Source organism: Salvelinus sp. IW2-2015, linkage group LG5, assembly GCF_002910315.2.
Source record: "Salvelinus sp. IW2-2015 linkage group LG5, ASM291031v2, whole genome shotgun sequence".
In the NCBI taxonomy this organism is placed as follows: Eukaryota; Metazoa; Chordata; class Actinopteri; order Salmoniformes; family Salmonidae; genus Salvelinus; species Salvelinus sp. IW2-2015.
This window is the reverse complement of record NC_036844.1, coordinates 31,255,747-31,281,000: the sequence shown is the minus strand read 5'-3', so window position 1 is coordinate 31,281,000 and position 25,254 is coordinate 31,255,747. Positions and strand designations below refer to the sequence as shown.

At 46.1% G+C, this 25,254-nt stretch overlaps 1 protein-coding gene across 1 annotated transcript in view; it reads left to right on the top strand.

Moving 5' to 3' along the window:
• LOC111964297 (protein phosphatase 3 catalytic subunit alpha-like) overlaps positions 1–25,254 on the top strand; it is a 58,356-nt gene that overhangs the window by 5,591 nt on the left and 27,511 nt on the right. Inside the window, 1 exon segment of the mRNA XM_023988136.3 lies at positions 19,783–19,983. Coding sequence (XP_023843904.1) covers positions 19,783–19,983 — 201 coding nt within the window.

Genomic DNA, 25,254 nt, shown 5'->3' with positions numbered 1-25,254 from the left:
AAGTAAGGAATGGATTAAGAATATATATACATGTATCTCAGAGCGGCATTGGACTAAGACACAGTGGCATAGTATAGAATAAAGTATATACATATGAAATGAGTGATGCAATATGTAAACACAATTTAAAAGTGACTAAGATAGCGTAGAATAGTGTGGAGTGCAGTTTATACATATGAGATGAGTAATGCTAGATACGGAACATTAGTACAGTGGCTAGTGATCCATTTCTAACAGTAGACAGTGATTTCTAATCTATGTCTATAGGCAGCCGCCACTGATGTACTAGTGATGACTGTTTAGCAGTCAGATGACCTTGAGATAGAAGCTGTTTTTCAGTCTCTCGGTCCCAGCTTTGATGCACCTGTACTGACCTCGCCTTCTGGATGATAGCGGGGTGACCAGGCAGTGGCTCGGGTGGTTGATGTCCTCTGATCTTTTTCGCCTTCCTATGGCACCGGGTTCTGTAGGTGTCCAGGAGGGTGGGAAGTTTGCCCCCGGTAATGCGTTGGGCAGACCGCACCACCCTCTGGAGAGCTTTGCGGTTGTAGGCAGTGCAGTTGCCGTACCAGGCTGTGATACAGCCCGGCAGGATGCTCTCGATTGTACATCTGTAAAAGTTTGTGAGGGTTTTAGGTGTTAAGCCAAATTTCTTTAGCCTCCTGAGGTTGAAGAGGCGCCGTTGCGCCTTCTTCACCACTCTGTCTCATTGGCCAGAGAGCGTAGTGCCCACCTCCCTAAGATGTGTGTGAGTAGACGTGGTGGATCTTGATGGTGTGATAGCCTTCAGAGGAAGAGAGAGGGCGAGCTGGGCGCAGGGTATCTGCACGCATGATATGTACAGGCTTTATTTAGCAGTGTGGGTGAATTATTTAAGCATTGGTTTTTCAGCAGTGTTTTACTGCACACAGGCCACTTACATAATGAAACTTCCCTGAGGTCTAGTGATGAGAGGGTGTAGAGGAGGGAGACGGAGAGATGGAGAGGCAGAGGAACTGAAGGGAGGGATAGAGACAGAAGGGAAGAAAAGAGAAACGATTGGAAGAGCATGGATATAGGAAAGGAGGGAGAAGGAAGGAGGATATAGGAAAGGAGGGAGAAGGAAGGAAGATATAGGAAAGGAGGGAGAAGGAAGGAGGATATAGGAAAGGAGGTAAAGGAAGGAGGATATAGGAAAGGAGGGAGAAGAAAGGAGGATATAGGAAAGGAGGGAGAATGAAGGAGGATATAGGTTAGGAGGTAAAGGAAGGAGGATATAGGAAAGGAGGGAGAAAGAAGGAGGTAAAGGAAATGGAGACAGAGAAAATGAAAATAAGAGTTGTATTATAGCGAAAGCAACCCTCATACTACCCCCACAACACACAGCCTCACCCTCTACCCTCATACCCCCCCCCCCCCCCACACACACACACAGCCTCACCCTCACCCTCATACTACCTTCCCCCACACACACAGCCTCACCCTCTACCCTCATACTACCCACACCACACACAGCCTCACCCTCTACCCTCATACTACTTCCCCCCACACACATACACAGCCTCACCCTCTACCCATATACTACCTCCCCACAACACACACACAGCCTCACCCTCTACCCATATACTACCTCCCCCCACACACACACACAGCCTCACCGCTACCCTCATACTACCCCCTCCACACACACACAAGCCTTACCCTCTACCCTCATACTACCCCCCCCACACACAGCCTCACCCCTACCCTCATACTACCCCCCACACATACACAGCCTCACCCTCTACCCTCATACTACCCCCACACACACAGCCTCACCCTCTACCCTCATACTACCCCCACACACACACACAAGCCTCACCCTCTACCTCCCCACAACAACACACACACCCTCACCCTCTAACCCATATACTACCTCCCCCCACACACACACACAGCTCACCCGCTCCCCTCATACTACCCCCCTCACACACACACACAGCCTTACCCTCTACCCTCATCTACCTCCCCCCCACACACAGCTCACCCCCTACCCTCATACTACCCCCCGCACACACACAGCCTCACCCTCTACCCTCATACTACCCCCCCCACACACACACAGCCATACCCTCTACCCTCATACTACCCCCCCCCCCAACACACAGCCTCACCCTCTACCCTCATACTGCCCCCCCACACACACAGCTCACCCTCTTACCCTCATACTACCCCCCACACCACACAGCCTCACCCTCTACCTCATACTACCCCCCCCCACACACACACACAGCCTCACCCTCTACCCTCATACTACCTTCCCCCCACACCACACAGCCTCACCCTCTACCCTCATACCCCCCCCCACACACACACAGCCTCACCCTCTACCCTCATACTATCCCCCCCCCACACACACAGCATCACCCTCTACCCTCATACTACCCCCCCCCCACACACACAGCTCACACCTCTACCCTCATACTACCCCCCCCCCAAAACACAGCCTCACCTCTACCCTCATACTACCTTCCCCCACACACACAGCCTCACCCTCTACCCTCATACTACCTTCCCCACACACACAGCTCACCCTCACCCTCATACTACCTTCCCCCCACACACACACAACCTCAGCCCTACCCTCATACTACCTTCTCCCCACACACACACAGCCTAAACCCCTACGCTTATACTACCTTCTTCCCCACCCTACACACAGCCTAATCCCGTACCCTCATACTACCTTCCTCGCCCACACAACCTAAGCCCCTGCCTCAGACCCTACCCATACTAACCCCCCAACACACACAGCCTCAGTCCCTACCCTCATACTAACACCCAAACACACAGCCTCAGACCCTACCCTCATACTAACCCCCCAACACACAGCCTCAGTCCCTACCCTCATACTAACCCCCCAACACACAGCCTCAGACCCTACCCTCATACTAACCCCCAACACACAGCCTCAGGCCCTACCCTCATACTAACCCCCAACACACAGCCTCAGATCCTACCGTCATACTAACCCCCAACACACAGCCTCAGTCCCTACCTCATACTAACCCCTCAACACACAGCCTCAGACCCTACCCTCATACTAACCCCCCAACACACAGCCTCAGTCCCTACCCTCATACTAACCCCCAACACACAGCCTCAGTCCCTACCTTCATACTACTTCCCACCCACCAGCCTACAAACAACCTCAGCCTCTCCCTCATACTACCCCCCCCCCCCACACACACAGCCTCACCCTCTACCCTCATACTACCCCCCACACACACACAGCCTCACCCTCTACCCTCATTACTACCCCCCCCCCACAGCCTCACCCTCTACCCTCATACTACCTTCCCCCCACACACACACACAGCCTCACCCCTACCCTCATACTACCCCCCCACACATACACAGCCTCACCCTCTACCCTCATACTACCCCCCCCCCCCACACACACAGCCTCACCCTCTACCCTCATACTACCCCCCCACACACACACAAGCCTCACCCTCTACCCTCATACTACCTTCCCCCACACACACAGCCTCACCTCTACCCTCATACTACCCAACACACACACAGCCTCACCCTCTACCCTCATACTACCTTCCCCCACACACATACACAGCCTCACCCTCTACCCATATACTACCTCCCCCCACACACACACACAGCCTCACCCTCTACCCATATACTACCTCCCCCCCACACACACACACAGCCTCACCCGCTACCCTCATACTACCCCCCCTCACACACACACACAGCCTTACCCTCTACCCCTCATACTACTACCCCCACACACACAGCCTCACCCCCTACCCTCATACTACCCCCCACACATACACAGCCTCACCCTCTACCCTCATACTACCCCCACACACACACAGCCTCACCCTCTACCCTCAACTACCCCCACACACACACCACAGCCTCACCCTCTACCATCCCCCACACACACACACAAGCCTCACCCGTCTAACACCCCATAACACCTCCACCACACACACACACAGCCTTACCCTCCTACCCTCATACTACCCCCCCACACACACCTCAACCCCCTACCCCATACCAACACCAGCTCACCCCTACCCTCATACTACCCCCCCCACACACACACCTCCTACCCTCATACTACCCCCCCCACACACACCAGCCTCACCTCTACCCTCATACTCCCCCCCCCCCACACACACAGCCTCACCCTCTACCCTCATCTCCCCCACACACACACAGCCTCACCCTCTACCCACATACTACCCCCCCCCCCCCACACACCACACAGCCTCACCCCCTACCCTCATACTACCTTCCCCCCACACACACACAGCCTCACCCTCTACCCTCATACCCCCCCCACACACAAGCCTCACCTCTCTACCCTCATACTATCCCCCCCCACCCACACACACGAGCATCACCCTCTACCCTCATACTACCCCCCCCCACACACACAGCCTCACCCTCTACCCTCATACTACCCCCCCCCACAAACACAGCCATACACCTCCCTCTCGATCACTACCTTCCCCCCACACACACACTCCTCCTCTCCCTCATACTACCTCCCCCCACCACCACAGCCTCACCCTACCCTCCTACCTTCCCCCACACACACACAACCTCAGCCCCTACCCTCATACTACCTTCTCCCACACCACACACAGCCTAACCCCTACGCTTATACTACCTTCTCCCCACCCTACACACAGCCTAATCCGTACCCTCATACTACCTTCCTCGCCCACACCCTACAGCTGCCTCAGACCCTAACCTCTCATCAACCCCCACACACGCCTCAGTCCCTACCCTTCTAACACCCCAACACACAGCCCAGACCCTACCCTCATACTAACCCCCCAAACAACAGCCTCAGTCCCTACCCTCATACTAACCCCCCAACACACAGCCTCAGTCCCTCCCTCATACTAACCCCCCAAACACACAGCCTCAGTCCCTACCCTCATACTAACCCCCCAACACACAGCCTCAGTCCCTACCCTCATACTAACCCCAACACACAGCCTCAGTCCCTACCCTCATACTAACCCCCCAAACACACAGCCTCAGTCCCTACCCTCATACTAACCCCCCAACACACATCCTCAGTCTACCCTCATACTAACTCCCCAACACACAGCCTCAGTCCCTACCTCATACTAACCCCCCAACACACAGCCTCAGTCCCTACCCTCATACTAACCCCCAACACACAGCCTCAGTCCCTACCCTCATACTAACCCCCCAACACACAGCCTCAGTCCCTACCCTCATACTAACCCCCCAACACACAGCCTCAGTCCCTACCCTCATACTAACCCCCCAAACACACATCCTCAGTCCCTACCCTCATACTAACTCCCAACACACAGCCTCAGTCCCTACCCTCATACTAACCCCCCAAACACACAGCCTCAGTCCCTACCCTCATACTAACCCCCCAACCACAGCCTCGTCCCTACCCTCATACTAACCCCCAACACACAGCCTCAGTCCCTTCCCTCATACTAACCCCCCAACACACAGCCTCAGTCCCTACCCTCATACTAACCCCCCAAACACACAGCCTCAGTCCCTACCCTCATACTAACCCCCAACACACAGCCTCAGTCCCTACCCTCATACTAACCCCCCAACCACACAGCCTCAGTCCCTTCCCTCATACTAACCCCCCAACACACAGCCTCAGACCCTACCCTCATACTAACCCCCCAACACACAGCCTCAGTCCCTACCTTCATACTACCTTCCCACCCACCAGCTAAAGAAACCTCAGCCCCTACCCTCGATACAACCCCCCCCCCCCCCGAATAATGAGTTCTGTTCTGTCATTTTGTGAATATTCAAATGAATGCTCTATGCATAATTGAAGAGCCATGTGCATGTGACCTGTTATGGTTGTGGGCCATCATCAGTAATGTAGACTGGTCAACACACACTGCCTAGTGCCTGCCCTGTCCTGGCTTCTCTGTTCAGATCCCTGCTTCCTCATTGGCTCCTTCTCCTCCCAGTCTCTAGCATATTGGGGTTTCATGCATGGGCTGATCTGAAGGCTGCAAGCTGCCATTCGGCCAGGCAGACTGTGCAAGCAGGCAGGAAGGATGCACTCACTTTAGGGGCCCTGCACATTTGGTGCTTTGCACAGGGACGAAATGGAGTCAGTGTAGGTCCAATTGGTGAACACACACATTTAGCCAATTCAAACATGTGCATCTCAGCCTGTTGAGTGCTACGATAACAAACCCTTCAGTTAGCCCAACAGCTACACTATCCCAATTAAATGAAGGAACCAGTTAATCATGACAATACTAACAAACTGAACAAAATAGATGGAACATCAAAATTGGTATTGTCTGGATAGTTAAAGGTCAGAGTTATTCACAGTGCTCTGGAGACGGTACCACAGCAAAACATCTTGTCACCCAAATGAATATGCAACATTGTTTGCCAAGTTATTTATATTATCTCCAATGTGTGTCTGTTGAATAAAATAAATGCTGGCAGCACTGCATAGGGCTTAGGGCATCTGTAGCCAAGTAGTGTGATTCAGCAACTTGGAGTATTAGACATATGGTATATTCCCTCAATTGTGTGCAGAGTCCATTGCGGTTTTGAATTCTACTCCTAGTTATTATGCACATTAGAAAGTTAGGATGACATAAACCACAAGAGCCATAGTCCTGGACCAACATCCCTCCCTGCTACATTATTGGGTGGTAATGAAGATGTTACAGGCTCAGACAGAGGGGGTCAGCAGGTGTGGTAGAGGCAGGACTGAGACAAGGTAGGGGTGCAGCTTGCTAACACTGGGCCAGAGACCTGACAGACACACAGACCTGACAGACAGACAGACAGACCTGACAGACCTGGCAGACAGACCTGGCAGACAGACAGACAGACAGACAGACAGACAGACAGACAGACAGACAGACAGACAGACAGACAGACAGACCTGACAGACAGACAGACCTGACAGACAGACAGACAGACAGACAGGACAGACAGACAGACAAGACAGACAGACAGGACAGACAGACAGACAGGACAGACAGGACAGACAAAAAGGGCAGACAGACCTGACAACAGACAGACCAGATAGACAGAAAGACAGACAGACAGACAGACAGACAGACAGACAGACAGACAGACAGACAGACAGACAGACAGACAGAAAGAAAGAAAGAAAGAAAGAAAGAAAGAAAGAAAGAAAGAAAGAAAGAAAGAAAGAAAGAAAGAAAGAAAGAAAGAAAGAAAGAGGGCAGACAGACCTGACACACAGACAGACATACCAGACCAGACAGACATATTTGACTGGATGTCAGGGCTGGATGGAGAGTATTAATGTACTCCAGTGTCACTGCTGCCATGTGTTCTATAAGTTATAGTTGAAACCTGGAAGTGTTCAACCTACAGTCCTCTCTCTCTGCTAGATATCTCTCTGTCAGTCTGCAGCATCCAGCCTGGTAATGTTTCATGACAGCTATAGAGAGGTAGAGATGAAAGTAGCTAGTGGTGTATTCTGGTGTGTTGTAGTATGGGGATGATTTAGGTACAAGGAACATCCTTCTGCTGTAACAAAGGAAAATGCATATATTACCATAAATTACTGAAGGTTGTTTCTTAGAAATCTATCTGGTGGTAACGTGAATTAGCGTAGGCCACACAATGATGATAAGATGTTGGAATAACAGAATGGGTCAAAAGCTATATTTGTTTTGTTGGTCTCCAGTGTCCAGACAGCAGGAGCGGTAGAGATCCTCTCAATGATCGGCTATGAAAAGCCAACTGACATTTACTCCTGAGGTGCTGACTTGCTGCACCCTCGACAACTACTGTGATTATTATTATTTGACCATGCTGGTCATTTATGAACATTTGAACATCTTGGCCATGTTCTGTTATAATCTCCACCCGGCACACCCGGACTGGCCACCCCTCATAGCCTGGTTCCTCTCTAGGTTTGTTCCTAGGTTTTGGACTTTCTAGGGAGTTTTTCCTAGCCACCGTGCTTCTACACCTGCATTGCTTGCTATTTGGAGTTTTTGGCTGGGTTTCTGAACAGCACTTTGAGATATCAGCTGATGTAAGAAGGGCTATATAAATACATTTGATTTGATTTGTTGAAATCCTTTTTAAATTTATTGTAATGTCAAATATAAGCTTCCTTCCCTTTCAGTTGAGAATCGCTGCTCTTGGCAGGTGGGTCGCAACCCAAATTTGGGTCGCAGGAGGTTTTGAATGAGTCGAGTAAAATGTTTTATTATATACAGTACCAGTCAAAAGTTTGGACACACCTACTCATTCCAGGGTTTTTCATTTTAGAATAATAGTGAAGACATCAAAAGTATGAAATACCACATATGGAATCATGTAGTAACCAAAAAAGTGTTAAACAAATCAAAATAGATTTTATATTTTTCAAAGTAACCACCCTTTGCCTTGATGACAGCTTTGCACTCTATTGACATTCTCTCAACCAGCTTCACCTGGAATGCTTTTCCAACCGTCTTGAAGGAGGTCCCACATTTGCTGAGCACTTGTTGGCTGCTTTTCCTTCACTGCGGTCATCCCAAACCATCTCAGTTGGGTTGAGGTCAGGGAATTGTGGAGGCCAGGTCATCTGATACAGCACTCCATCACTCTCCTTCTTGGTCAAATATTATTATTATTTATTCATTTTTATGAAAAATACTCCAGTCTGAACCTAAACAACTAAAACCAGGTAGGTGTGTAGAAATTATAATGAACCTATATTTTTTATAATTTAAACTCACAGTATTTCCAATATAGAGTTATTAGCAGCGATATTTACCGTATTTGGTTGATTTTGTGGTCTCAAACCAGTGAGCTTAACATTCTTCATCAAGAATATGGGCAAAATTGAATTACTACAATGAAAAAGGTGGGACTGTTCCCTTGTCATATAATTGGTATATTTACTATCAATGTAGTATTAAAAATAGTTTTCCAGATTGCATATAGGCAACAACAAAAAATAGTGATGCGAATATTGGATCGCAGCTGAGACAACCTGGTTCAATTTGTGTCCCAATGCAAAACCAGTTGAGAACCAGTGGCCTAGAGCATTTTTTGGCGTAACGTGTGCTTCAGATAAGGAGAAAAATAAGGACTATATAGATCTGCATCTATGTGAGCCTCCCATGGAAATCACAGTATACAGCACTGGCTCTACTCCAATAGTCAGCTGCTGTTGCCCGGCAACATGTACCACAGTTCAACTCAGCCTGGGCTCCCAGTCGAAGTGAGCTGTCTCACATCTCACCCCTCTCTCTTTCTCTTTCTGTCCTCTGTTTGTCTGTCTGTGTCTCTCTCTCTTTCTGCCTCTGCCTTTCTCTCTCTAACTCTCAATGTGCTAATGTGTTTTCACAAGGCCTCGTGTTCTCTTCCTCATTACTGCCTTCCATGTGATTCAGAGGAGTTGGGTTAAATGCGGAAGACACATTTCAGTTGAATGCATTCAGTTGTACAACTAACTAGGTATCCCCCTTTCCTTTCCATTTCTCTCCATCTAAATCCTCCCTATTTTTCTCGGTTTCTTCAAAGGTGTCTTTATCTCTTGCTCTCCGTTCTCATCTCTCTCCCTCTTGCCCTCTGTTTCTCCCTGTCTCTAATTAACCTCCAGTATCTTTTAGAGTTGGAGAGTATCAGAAGGACAATACGGTCTATTGAGTTAATACATACACTAAGTCAATGATGCACACTCACATGCTCAAACACACATCTACAATTATACAGGACATGCAGTATCAGTATCTCTAGTCTCTTTATTTGGTCTCTACTATTACAGTTCTATCATTCTGGCTCTTTAGGTCCATTAGAATGGCTGTTCAGTGATGTCTGTTGGTCAGACTGAGTCACAGACGCATCAGACAGACCACTGAGATTGTGACACGTTCTCTTGATCAAAGAGATCTGCCTCGTCCCATTTCTGCTAACGATGAGAACGCGATCTGCTTAATAGGGTCGAGGGGGAACACTTTGGAGCCTCCAAATTCACTAGAATGTACAGCGTGTCCTGACACAGGCACATTTATTCGCTCCAAGAAGTTGCACAAACTTGTAGATATGCCTATATGTGGAAACACAATACAGTCAGGCATACACACCTACAGTCTATGTAAGCTCAGAAACAATCACATTAACATTTACTGTTCAGGCAAATACAGAAGCCCAAAACACATACAGTATTAAGGCACAAGGTCGAGACCCAGATGCAGACACAGGAGAGATGGTTGGAGTCTTACAATATTTAATAATCCAAAGGGGTAAGCAAGAGAATGGTCGTGGACAAGCAAAAGGTCAAAACCAGATCAGAGTCCAGGAGGTAGAGTGGCAGACGTGCTCATGGTCAAGGCAGGCAGAATGGTCAGGCAGGCGGGTACAGAGTCCAGAAACAGGCAAGGGTCAAAACCGGGAGGAGTAGAAAAAGGAGAATAGCAAAAGGAATACGGGAAAAACACACTGGTTGACTTGACTAAACATACAAGACGAACTGACACAGAGAGACAGGAAACACAGGGATAAATACACTGGGAAAATAAGCTACACCTGGAGGGAGTGGAGACAATCACAGGAACAGGTGAAACAGATCAGGGCGTGACATACAGTGCCTTCAGAAAGTTCACACCCCTTGACTTTTTCCACATTTTGTTGTGTTAAAGCCTGAATTTAAAATTGATTCAATCCCAAATACCCCATACAATACCCCATAATGTCAAAGTGGAATTATGTTTTTAGATTTTTTTAAACAAATTAATAAAAAATGAAAAGCTGGAATGTCTTGAGTCAACAAGTATTCAACCCATTTGTTTATGGAAAGCCTAATCAAGTTTAGGAGTAAACATGTGCTTAACAAGTCATGTAATAAGTTGTATGGACTCACTCTTTGTGCAATAATAGGGTTTAACATGAATTTTGAATGACCACCTTGTCTCTGTACCCACACATAGAATTATCTGTAAGATCCCTCAGTCAAGCAGGGAATTTCAAACACAGATTTAACCATATTTATTTAAAAAAAAATAAGACATTGAATATCACTTTGAGCATGGTGAAGTTATTAATTACGCGTTGGATGGTGTATCTATACACCCAGTCACTACCAAGATACAAGCGTCCTTCCTAATACAGTTGCCGGAGAGGAAGGAAACCGCTTAGGGATTTCACCATGAGGCCAAAGGTGACCTTAAAACGGTTACAGAGTGTAATGGCTGTGATAGGAGAACTGAGGATGTGTTGTATTTACTCCATAATATTAATCTAATTGACAGAATGGAAAGAATTATGCCTGTAAAGAATAAAAATACTCCAAAACATGCATCCTGTTTGCAACAAGGCACTAAAGTAAAACTGCAAAAGATGTGGCAAAGCAATTCACTTTTTGTCCTGAATAAAAAGTGTTATGTTTGGGGAAAGTCCAATAAAACACATTACTGAGTACCACTCTCCATATTTTCAAGCCCAGTGGTGGTTGCATCATGTTATGGGTATGCTTGTAATCGTTAAGGACTGGGGGGGTTTTCAGGATAAAAAATAAACGGAATGGAGCTTAGCACAGGCAAAATCCTAGAGGAAAACCTGGTTCAGTCTGCTTTCCATCAGACACTGGGAGATTAATTTACCTTCCAGCAGGACAATAATCTAAAACACAAGACCAAATATACACTGGAGTTGCTTACCAAGAAGACAGTGAATGTTCCTGAGTGGCCTAGTTATAGTTTTGACTTAAATCTAATTGAAAATCTATGGCAAGACTTGAAAATGGTTGTCTAGCAATGATCAACAACCAACTTGACATGCCTTGAAAAATTATAAAAATAGTAATGGGCAAATATTGCGCAATCCAGGTGTGCAAAGCTCTTAAAGACTTACCCAGAAACACTCACAGCTGTAATCACTGCCAAAGGTGATTCTAACATGTATTGACTCAGGAATGTGAATACATATGTAAATTAGTTATTTTTGTATTTAATTTTCAATTCCAATTTCTAAAAACATGTTTTCACGTAGTCATTATGGGGTATTGTGTGTAGATGGTTGAGAAAAAAAACATTTATTCAATTCAGGCTGTATCACAACAATGTGGAATAAGTCAAGGGGTATGAATAGTTTCTGAAGGCCGTGTAGGCACACACACTAACAAACCTACTTTCACACACACACACACAACACACACACACACACATCAAACACACACAACACACACACATCACCACATCACACACACACACACACAACACACACACACACACACACACACACACACACACACACACAGTTGACTGGGCTGTCCTTACCCCAAAATTCAATGCCAGGCCTGGCTCATTATCCCAGCAGCAGCAACATGAGATTTCTCTTTTTCCCCCTCTAGTCAAACATCCATTATTTAGCAGCATGTTGATCACGTTGAGCCTCAAGTCACAGATCTCTCTCCTCTCTCTGTTCCATTCCATTCCCCAAGTGCTCAGCTCAGCAGCTCCCCATAGCCACATGCACAGAGCAACACAAATCACTAGCCGAAAAACTTGGCCATATTGCTATATATACACTACAAGACCAAAAGTATGTGGACACCTGTTTGTCGAACATTTCATTCCAAAATCATGGGCATTAATATGGAGTAGGTCCTCTATTTGCTGCTGTAACAGCCTCCACTCTTCTAGGAAGGCTTTCCACTAGATGTTGGAACATTGCTGCGAGGACTTGCTTCCAAGTCATTAATGAGGTCGGGCACTGATGTTGGACAATTAGAACTGGCTCGCAGTCTTCGTTTCAATTCATCCCAAAGGTGTTTGATGGGGTTGAGGTCAGGGCTCTGTCCAGGTCAGTCAAGTTCTTCCACACTGATCTCGACAGAATCGTCTAGAATGTCATTCTATGCTGTAGCGTTAAGATTTCCCTTCACTGGAACTAAGGGGCATAGCCCGAACCATGAAAAACAACCCAGACCATTATTCCTCTTTAACCAAACTTTAAAGTTGGCACTATGCATTCGGGCAGGTAGCGTTCTCCTGGCTTCCGCCAAACCCTGATTCGTCCATTAGACTGCCAGATGGCGAAGCGTGATTCATCACTCCAGAGAATATTCCACTGCTCACGAGTCCAATGGCGGCGAGCTTTACACCACTCCAGCCAATGCTTGGCATTGCACATGCTGATCTTAGGCTTGATTAGTCTTTCGGCTGCTCGGCCATGGAAACCCATTTCATGAAACTCCTGACGAACAGTTCTGGTGCTAACGTTGCTTCCAGAGGCAGTTTGGAACTCGGTAGTGAGAGTTGCAACCGAGGACAGACATTTTTACTCGCTACGTGCTTCACCACTCGGCTTGTGTGGGCTACCACTTCGCGGCTGAGACGCTGTTGCTCCTAGATGTTTCCACTTCAAAATAACAGCACGTACAATTAACCGGGGCAGCTCTAGCAGGACAGAAATTTGACGAACTTACTTGTTGGAAAGGTGACATCCTATGACGGTGCCACGTTGAAAGTCACTGAGCTCTTCAGTAAGGCCATTCTATTGACAATATTTGTCTCTGGAGATTGCATGGCTGTGTGCTCAATTTTATACACCTGTCAGCAACGGGTGTGGCTTAAATAGCTGAATCCACAAATTTGAAGGGGTGTCCACATACTTTTGTATATGCACTGTATACTGAGTGTACAAAACATTTAGAACACCTTCCTAATATTGAGTTCCACCCCCCTTTGCCCTCAGAACAGCCTCATGGACTCAACAAGGAGTCAAAAGCATTCCACAGGGATGCTGGCCCATGTTGACTTCAATGCTTCCCACAGTTGTGTCAAGTTTTCTGGATGTCCTTTGGGTGGTGGACCTTTCTTGATACACACGGGACATACGGGAACTGCGTTACAGTTCTTGACCCCAACCGGTGCGCCTGCCACCTTCTACCATACCCCGTTCAAAGGCGCTCAAGTCTTTTGTCTTGCCGATTCACCCTCTGAAGGTTGACAATGCCTTTTCCCCCTCAGGAGACTGAAAAGATTTGGCATGGGTCCCCAGATCCTCAAAAAGTTCTACAGCTGCACCATCGAGAGCATCCTGACAGGTTGCATCACCGCCTGGTATGGCAACTGCTCGGCATCCGACCATAAGGCATGACAGAGGGTAGTGCGTGCAGTCCAGGACATCACTGGGGCCAAGCTTCCTGCCATCCAGGACCTATATACTAGACGGTGTCAGAGGAAGGCCCAAAAAATTGTCAAAGACTCCAGTCACCCAAGTCATAGACTGTTCTCTCTGCTACCGAACATCAAGCGGTACCAGAGCACTAAGTCTAGGTCCAAAAGGCTCCTTAACAGCTTCTACCCCCAAGCCATAAGACTGCTGAATAATTAATCAAATGGCCACCTGGACTATTTACATTGACACCCCCCCTTTGTCTTTACACGGCTGCTACTCGCTGTTTATTATCTATGCATAGTCACTTTACCCCTACCTACATGTACAAATGACCTCAACTAACCCCCCCTTACATTGACACTGTACCGGTATCTCTTGTATATAGCCTCATTATTGTTATTTTATTGTGACTATATTTTCAAAGTAGATTCCCCAATACTGATGAAGGCCCTCAGCTCTATATAACTAGGAGTTCACAGGTATATTGTGCTGTAGGTCATAAAGGACCTGCCTGATGTTTGCTGCTGTTTATTCTAACTGATCTCTGAGACATACAGTATATACAGTGGGGAGAACAAGTATTTGATACACTGCCGATTTTGAAGGTTTTCCTACTTACAAAGCATGTAGAGGTCTGTAATTTTTATCATAGGTACACTTCAACTGTGAGAGACGGAATCTAAAACAAAAATCCAGAAAATCACACTTGTATGATTTTTAAGTAATTAATTGCATTTTATTGCATGACATAAGGTATTTGATACATCAGAAAAGCAGAACTTAATATTTGGTACAGAAACCGTTGTTCAATTAGCAAAGATCATACGTCCTGTAGTTAATTGACCAGGTTTGCACACACTGCAGCAGGGATTTTGGCCCACTCCTCCATACATACCTTCTCCAGATCCTTCAGGTTCGGGGCTGTCGGTGGGCATACGGGACGTTCAGCTCCCTCCAAAGATTTCTATTGGGTTCAGGTCTGGAGACTGGCTAGGCCACTCCAGGACTTGAGATGCTTCTTAGGAGCCACTCCTTAGTTGCCCTGGCTGTGTGTTTCGGGTCGTTGCTGCTGAAGGATCCAAGCCACGACCCATCTTCAATGCTCTTACTGAGGGAAGGAGGTTGTTGGCCAAGATCTCGCGATAGCATGGCCCCATCCATCCTCCCTCAATACGGTTGCAGTCGTCCTGTCCCCTTTGCAGGAAAAGCATCCCCAAAGAATTATGTTTCCACCTCCATGCTTCACGGTTGGGAGGGTGTTCTTGGGTTGTACTCAACCTTCTTCTTCCTCCAAACACGGCGAGTTGGAGTTTAGACCAAAAAGCTCTATTTTTGTCTCATCAGACCACATGACCTTCTCCCATTCCTCCTCTGGATCATCCAGATGGTCATTGGCAAACTTCAGACGGGCCTGGACATGCGCTGGCTTGAGCAGGGGGACCTTGCGTGCGCTGCAGGATTTCAATCCATGACAGCGTAGTGTGTTACTAATGGTTTTCTTTTGAGACTGTGGTCCCAGCTCTCTTCAGGTCATTGACCAGGTCCTGCCGTGTAGTTCTGGGCTGATCCTCACCTTCCTTATGATCATTGATGCCCCACGAGGTGAGATCTTGCATGGAGCCCCAGACCGGAGGGTGGTTGACCGTCATCTTGAACATCTTCCATTTTCTAATAATTGCGCCAACAGTTGTTGCCTTCTCACCAAGCTGCTTGCCTATTGTCCTGTAGCCCATCCCAGCCTTGTGCAGGTCTACAATTTTATCCCTGATGTGCCTTACACAGCTCTCTGGTCTTGGCCATTGTGGAGAGATTGGAGTCTGTTTGAGTGTGTGTACAGGTGTCTTTTATACAGGTAACAAGTTCAAACAGGTGCAGTTAATACAGGTAATGAGTGGAGAACAGGAGGGCTTCTAAAAGAAAAACTAACAGGTCTGTGAGAGCCGGAATTCTTACTGGTTGGTAGGTGATCAAATACTTATGTCACGCAATAAAATGCAATTTAATTACTTACAAATCATACAATGTGATTTTCTGGATTTTTGTTTTAGATTCCGTCTCTCACAATTGAAGTGTACCTATGATAAAAAATTACAGACCTCTAGATGCTTTGTAAGTAGGAAACCTTCAAAATCGGCAGTGTATAAATACTTGTTCTCCCCACTGTATATACACACACCACACACAACACACACACACACACACACACACACACACACACACACACAACACACACACACACACACACACACACACACACACACACACACACACACACACACACACGGGGTACCAGTAGCGAGTTGAAGAGCATGGGTACGAGGTAATTGAGGTAGATAGAGTGCCTTCGGAAATGATTCAGACCCCTTGACTTTTGCCACATTTTGTTACGTTACAGCCTTATTCTAAAACTGATACATCATTTTTTATCCCTCATCAATCTACACACAATACCCCCTAATGACAAAGCAAAGAACTGTTTTTAGAAAAGAAAGAAAACAGAAATAATACATTTAGATAGCTTTTCAGACCCTTTACTCAGTACTTTGTTGAAGCACCTTTGGCAGCAATTACAGCCTTGAGTCTTCTTGGGTATGACGCTACAATCTTGGCACACCTGTATTTGGGGAGTTTTTCCCATTGTTCTCTGCAAATCCTCTCAAGCGCTGTTAGGTTGGATGGGGAGTGTCGCTGCACAGCTATTTTCAGGTCTCTCCAGAGATGTTAGATTGGGTTCAAGTCCAGGCTCTGGCTGGGTCACTCAAGGACATTCAGAGACTTGTCCCGAAGCCACTCCTGCGATGTCTTGGCTGTGTGCTTAGGGTCGTTGCCCTGTTGGAAGGTGAACCTTTGCCCCAGTCTGAGGTCCTGAGTGCTCTGGAGCAGGTTTTCATCAAGGATCTCTTTGTACTTTACCCCGTTCATCTTTCCCTCACACCTGACTAGTCTCCCAGTCCGTGCCACTGAAAAACTTTCCCATAGCATGAGGCTGCCACCACCATGCTTCACCATAGGGATGGTGCCAGGTTTCCTCCACGCGTGACGCTTGGCTTCATCAGACCAGAGAATCTTGTTTCTCATTTTTTGAGAGTCCTTTAAGTGCCTTTAGGCACTCTACCATAAATGCCTGATTGGTGGAGTGCTGCAGAGATGGTTTTCCTTCTGGAAGGTTCTCCCATCTCCGCAGAGGAACTCTGGAGCTCTGTCAGAGTGACCATCGGGTTCTTGGTCACCTTCCTGACCAAAGCCCTTCTCCCCCAACTGCTGAGTTTGGCCAGTCGCCCAGCTCTAGGAAGAGTCTTGGTGATTTCCAAACTTCTTGCATTTAAGAATGATGAAGGCCACTGTGTTCTTGGGGTCCATCAATGCTGCAGAAATGTTTTGGTACCCTTTCCCAGATCTGTGCCTCGACACAATCCTCTCTTGGAGCTCTACAGACAATTCCTTCGACCTCATGTCTTTGTTTTTGCTCTGACATGCACTGTCAACTGTGGGACCTTACATAGACAGGTGTGTGCCTTTCCAAATCATGTCCAATCAATTGAATTTACCACAGGTGGACTCCAATCTGTCACGCTTGTATAAAGGATTTGGAGACAGGCGCAGGAATACACAATAGGGGTTTTTAATACACCCAAAACAAACACGTATACAAAAACACTAGGCTGTACCCAAACAAAAGAGCGAGGGTACACCTAGTTGACCGACACGGGACGATACCCGTAACACATAATATATATATAGAACACAGCATAACAGCTGCAGCAACGCATAGGTACTCACACGACCAACGGACATGGGAACAATAACCGACAAAGACAGAGGGAACAGAGGGCACATATATAACATACTAATCAGGGGAAATGGGAACCAGGTGTGTGTAATCAGACAAGACAGTCCGGGGTTGATGATAATGAATCCCGTTCAGTGAAGCCTAGAAAGCCGGTGACGTAGACCTCCAGAACTGGTGAACAGAATGAGCATCAGTACCGAGGGGATCTGTGACACAATCAAGTTGTAGAAACTTCTTAAGGATGATCAATGGAAACAGGATGCACCTGAGCTCAATTTTGAGTCAGCAAAGGGTCTGAATACCTATGTAAATCATGTATTTCTGTTTTTTTTATATATAAATTTGCAAACATTTCTAAAAAACTATTTTCGCTTTGTCATTATGGGGTACTGTGTGAAGATTGCTGAGGATGTTTTTTTATTTAATCCATTTTATAATAAGGCTGTTATGTATCAAAATGTGGAAAAAGTGAAGGGGTCTGAATACTTTATGAATGCACTGTACTGAAGAGCACAATGGTGTCAGATTTATTTTAGTATCCAATCTGAATTGAACATAATTGTCTATGATTGATTGGAATGCAAACCTGAGTTCCTAGTAAGGCCTCAGGTCCAGCAATGAGAAAGGCTGCTGCATCAGGTGGCTACTTTATGATTTTATATTATGCAGCACACAAAAGCCAGCCAGTGTCTTCGACCGCTGACACACACAGATCAGCTTCAGTGCAGAACATGACCTTTGTTGCTCCCAAAGCAATGCATTTGGGTTTAATGTGATGTTTCACAGGATGCCTGGTAGATAGCCACTGCCTTATTTGTGGACTGAGATTTCATTAACAACCCAGTGAAGTGATTTCTTCAAATTCAAGTATTGTTTCCTGTGGTATTACAGTATTATTAGCTTTGCATCAGAAGACACTGCATCCCATGTTTGGATATAAATACAATAATTTCCCTCATATTAGGGTTTAGAAATACATACAGTAACTACTCATTTGGATAGTGGTGGTAAATTTAGGGCTTTTTACTCTCTGTTGATCAGACATTATTAAACTGCTCATACATATTTCAGAATATGGATTGTTGAGCCTCGCATAAAAGAGTCAATTTTTATTCCACACGTCACATTGTCAATTTACAGCGATGAATAAATGATAATAGACTCTGGAAGCATCCATAATTAAAGTAGGCCACATTTTGGGAGTACTGGTGGTAGACCTCACGCACTCTGTTTGTTTACAGTCATGCAATCTGAGACAGAACTTTTCACCCTCTGCAATTTATAAGACACTTTTAGGATTCTCTAAGGGCAGGGTTAGCTTTAGCATACAAACACCGTAATTGAATAGCGGGTTGAGCAGTTTAATCTACAGTATTGGAGGATAGAGTCTATATAGGCCTTGTTGTGTCCTTATAGCGCCGCACAAACCTTCAGCACCGCGGACAGCAACACGATCTGAACAGACTTAAACAAGGGACTGGTAAACCGGTTCAGCACCATGCCCGTTGAACAGCGACACGCCACAGCTCTTCACTAGCATTTGTATTTTTCCTCGCCACACTAGCTCCGCCCAGAATTTGGTTGCTAGCAAGCCGACAGCATGCTAAGTAGTGCTAGGTATCAACTGCCTATCCAGTAGGGGCTGGAAGCTGTAATGAGCTTCGATTGGTCAATCGTGGCACAATCGCCTAGTATTTATATAAAATTCAGCTTTCCCCAACTTAGGTCCCGCCCTGTTCACACTCCGTCACCCATGCTCATATCGCCAAGTTCACTTCTCTTCCATTGAAAATGAATGGCTTTCCGTAGTTTCACTGTGTTCTCTGTTCCATTGAGTTGTGTTGTTTCTGTTCTCTCCACAGCCGTGCCCTTCCCCCTGAGTCATCGCCTCACACTGAAGGAGGTGTTTGACTGTGAAGGGAAGCCCAGGGTGGACCTGCTCAAAGCCCACCTCACCAAGGAGGGACGCGTGGAGGAGGCCGTGGCACAACGCATCGTCAACGAGGGCGCCGCCATCCTGCGCCAGGAGAAAACCATGCTGGACATAGAAGCACCAGTCACAGGTGAGGAGGAGGGATCACCTTTAACTTACACTCTGGTGAAACACACTTTGACTGACATTCCCAGCATTCACGTAATGGTCCAACAGAGAGAAGGAAGGGTGGAAGTAGCATCAAAATGTGGAAGATACAACTATCAGCATGGGTATGATTTATGCTGGTTATTTTGTCCAGTGGCGAGTGAGATAGAGTATTATGCCTAGGTAACTGTGAAAGTGGGTCAGTGTGCTTAAAGTGCTTCAGATTGAGGGACTCTTTTATGAGCAGGTTAGTCTGAGAGTCTGAGCTCTGGAGTAAACTCAGGGAGAATGTACTTTTGTTTGGTGTATAAATATATGTCTGTGTATGAAGGTGTATGACTGTAAGCAAATACTAGTAGGAAGACAAGAGAGACTGGGAGTGAATTCAATACCTGAAATACAAAAATAAACTCCAAAGCACCTGACAGGAGTTAAAATGAAGATGAAGAGTAGAGACATCAAAGCAGGACTGTATATGCAGCATCCCATAGCAGGTAGCTGTCACTTTCAGTATCATCTGCATTATGGTCATGTAAGAATAATACATTTCTTAAGCACATCAGCACATCAAAAGCTCTGCATCTCTCTTTATCTTTTCAAGAATCAGATCAATGTTGAGTGTTGTTCTGCCTCTCAGACAGACATGGATGGACAGGCACTACAGTACGTGATGAGGAACACAGTACATTGAGGCTTGTTCAACCAATCAATGCAGCAGTGTATCCTATGAGCCGTAGTGAAAGATAGTCACCTCACCTGCATATGACCTCACCATCATGTTGGGAGAACTCACCTCAATATATATGAGTACAGATGTATGACCTTAATTTGATCGCACTGTAATCCTGAAATGCAGGACATGTTAAGCTTTTAGTGTATTTTAGGTTTAAAAAGGCTTCTGAAGTTTGTAATTTCCACTTTGAAATTTCATAGTTGATTTTTCCTTTTTTTTATGTACTAACCCCTACAAAAATGTCCTTTAATTATAATCCACATAATATTTCAAATTTCCTGTTGCTGCAGGATTATTTTCCTGCTGTAGCAAACTGGCTCAAATTAAGATCCTACGTCTGTAGATGTGTTTCCTTTTTAAATCAATATGGCTGAACAGTCCAGCATATAGTTCGTGTGGGACTCTTCAGGCTTTTAGCTTGCTTATATTAAAATGGTACACAATGTTAGGTATGCCCTACCCTCTATGGGGACAGCCGAAGAACCCTTTTAGGTTCTAGATAGCACCTTTTTTTCTAAGAGTATAGTTATCAGTTAAGGCAGTGCTAGTACAAAAGACAAGTGCAGGTTTGTTAAGCCGTGGGAATTATTGTTTGTTTACTCTAGCACCATTTGACTTTTTTACTATTGTGACAAGGTCACACAATACCCCTCTGGATTCCCCTAGTTCAGTCTGCCTGTACACTGACTCTACCAGGAGCGCAGTGGCCCCTTTTGTCCCTGGGCTGACAGCCATCTAGCCCACAGTGATGGTAGTGTTGAACAACCCCTCAGTCCTGACTCATCCACACCACAGAGCATGATCACCTCCCAGCCACAGCTGCCTGCCTGCCTGCCTGCCTACCTGCCTGCCTGCCTGCCTGCTGTAGCACCACCCAGGTGGTCCAAATGGACTGATATACCCTTTCAAAAATCTTATGCTCCTTTTGGATATTTTAAATGTGAGAAGCCATTTAGATGCAATTGTGAGAGAGGGAGAGAGTTTACATGTGCGTGCATGCATGTTTGTTGTAGATAGACATATGTTATAGCTACACTGCTTTCTGATGGTACTGGGAAACAGTAGCATGAGTAATTATATTTGCCATTACGTCCAATCAGATAGGAGGTAGACCTATTTACTATGACAGCTACTAAGCATGCACATAGCTTCTTGCATATTTGATACAGTCTTGACATTAATAATACATGTTTTCAAGGTTTAATTCATCATAGTTTTGACTAATCTGAGCAAGCCATTATGAACAAAGGGGTCAGACTAACTCACAACACGTGCACACAAACAACCCTCACACAAAGGCGCTTACTGTAAAAACACGCATGCACACACATAAACCTGAAAACACACAACAGCGCAGCAAAAGCACACTCACTCGCGCATCTCTTGATGCTGGATCACATACATATCCTCGTTGTTATCGGATTTAGTCGTTCCTCTGTCATTAAGCCCAGTAGTCATGGGATGCTAGATGCAGACAAACTTACATAATACTGCCTCCAGAAATGAAGACATTGAAGAATGGTGTTAGAGAGTGACAGAGAAGGGAATGACACAGAGGGAAACAGAGAAATAGTGGGTATGGGGGAAATGTGAACGAGTGAAAAACAGAATGGTAGTAGAGAGAAAAAGATAGAGAGATAATGGTAGAGGGAATAACAGAATGGTAGTAGAGAGGAAAAGATAGAGAGATAATGGTAGAGGGAATAACAGAATGGTAGTAGGGAGAAAAAGATAGAGAGATAATGGTAGAGGGAATAAACAGAATGGTAGTAGAGAGGAAAAGATAGAGAGATAATGGTAGAGGGAATAACAGAATGGTAGTAGAGAGAAAAAGATGGAGAGATAATGGTAGAATAACAGAATGGTAGTAGATAGAAAAAGATAGAGAGATAATGGTAGAATAACAGAATGGTAGTAGAGAGAAAAAGATAGAGAGATAATGGTAGAGGAAATAACAGGGAGGGGGTGGTAGTGGTGGTTCTGTTCTGTGCACATCAGCATTTTCTCCCCTCCCCCAAGTCTGAAAATCTTCCCATACTGAGGCCATGCAGGGACAAGATGGCTGGAATAAGGTATTAGAAATGGAGGAGAGAACCGCTGGAGTAAAATAGTAAAGATGAAGGACAGGAGGGCTGGAGTAAGACAATAGAGATGGAGGGAGAGGACGACTGGAGTAAGGTATTAGAGATGGAGTGAGAGGAGGACTGGAGTAAGGTATTAGAGATGGAGAGAGAGGAGGACTGAGTAAAGGTATTAGAGAGGAGTTTGAGAGGAGGACCTGGAGTAAGGTATTGAAGAGATGGGTGGAAGGAAGGACTGGAGGTAAGGTATTAGAGATGAGGGAGAGGAGGACTGGAGTAAGGTATGAGAGTGAGAGTGAGAAGAAGAGGAGGAGTAGGATTAGGGATGGAGTGAGAGGAGGACTGAGTAGGTATTAGAGATGGAGTGAGAGGAGAACTGGAGTAAGGTATTGAGTGAGATGAGGAGAGAGGACTGGAGTAAGGTATTAGAGATGGGAGGGAGAGGAGATTGGAGGTAAGGTATTAGAGATGGAGGGAGAGGAGGATGGAGTAGAGTATTAGAGATGGAGGGAGGAGGAGAGGAGGACTGAGTAAGGTATTAGAGATGGAGAGAGGGAGGGACTGAGTAAGTAGTTAGAGATGGAGTGGAGAGGAGAGAGAGGACTGGAGTAAGGTTTAGGAGATGGAGTGAGAGGAGGATGGAAGGAAGGGTATTGGGAGATGGAGGTAGAGAGGAGGGACTGGAGTAAGGGTATTAGAGATGGAGTGAGAGGAGGAACTGGAGTAAGGGTATTAGAGATGGTGAGTGGAGGAGAGGATCGTGAGTGAAGGTGAATTGAGAGATAGGAGGAGAGAGAGGAGGAGGACTGGAGTAAGGTATTAGAGATGGAGGGAGAGAGAGGCTGGAGTAAGGTTCTTAAGATGGAGGGAGAGTGCGGACTGAGGAGAGGTATTGGAGATGGAGACTGGAGAGTAGGTATTAGTGATGGAGTGAGGATTGCGGAGATCTGGTATAGTAATGATTGTATGATGTGAGTGAGAGGACTGGAATGTGAAATGTATATATAGGTTGTGTATTATTTTGATTTTTGATGTGTAGTAGTGAGTATTGGATTGTTTTGATAGAGGGATCAGGGAGCTGAAGTAAGGTATAGAGTGGAGGAGAGGAGGATCTGAGTAAGGTATTAGAGATGGAGGAGACGGAAGGACTGGGAGGAGGTCATTAGAGATGGAGGGAGAGGAGGACTGGAGTAAGGTATTAGAGATGGAGGGAGAGGAGGACGGAGTAGGTATTAGAGGCTGAGGAGAGGAGACTGATAAGGTATTGGAGATGGCAGTGAGAGGGGAGAGGAGGACTGGAGTAAGGTATTAGAGAGTGGAGGATAGAGGGAGGGGAGGCTGGACGTAAGGTTAGAGATGGAGGGAGAGGAGGAACTGGAGTAAGGTATTAGAGATGGAGGGAGAGGAGGACTGGAGTAAGGTATTAGAGATGGAGGGAGAGGAGGACTGGAGTAAGGTATTAGAGATGGGGGGAGAGGAGGACTGGAGTAAGGTATTTTAGCACACAGGAACTCCCAATTCACCATGTTACATCAGTATAACTAGTGTTCATCCAGCAACAATGAGACTGGGCTGTAACATGAGACTTTTGCATTGTCGGATAACTGCCATTTGTATTTTTATCTTGTGTTTATACAGGTGATCCCATTGAGATTAGAAGTCTATTTGTGCAGGGGGCAGGGGCTGTCCTGTGCTATGATTTACTTTAAAATAGGCACACTGTATCACTGACATTAGGGGACATAGGTTCTTGAAAATATTTGATTAATTTGGTATCATTACCCATTTTCATTTAATTCCTGCTCTAAAAGGCCTTATTTCCCATTGTACACATGTTGCCAGTTGTACACAATATGAATTAACATAGCACACAGATGTTTCCTCCACTTGGGAGACTGGCTCCTCTCCCTGGGACTGACTAATTGGTAGACTGACCTTGACTGACTGATGAAATGGTTGATTGGTTGTTGGGAGATGGTAAATGGAGACAGGATACCTTAGTTACAGTGCAGGAGTAGTCCTTACCCCCTCCGGTAAACTAGCGCCACAAAAGGAGGCTAACATGCTTTATTTATTCAGCATGAAATATGGAGGATGATGTGTGTATCAGTGCATGGACATCTGTCAGCATGGAGCTGCAACTGTGGAGCTCTATGTAGGACTATTGTGCTCTCGCTAGCACTGTGTGTAAAAGTCTGTGCGTACTTGTGCATGAATGTGTGTCTGTGTGTGTTTATGCATTCATGTACTACTGTATGTGCTGTTCACATATGCTATTTGTGTGTATGTCTGTGTGTGTGTTTGATTCCTTTAGTCACACAAGCAGAGGCTCCCACATACTCACATTGCTCTGAGCTTTGAGTGGGCGAAGGCCCACAGTGGAGCTGATGAGGAGGAGAGAGAGGGGATGGAGAGGAGAGGAGAAGGGGGGAGGGGGGGG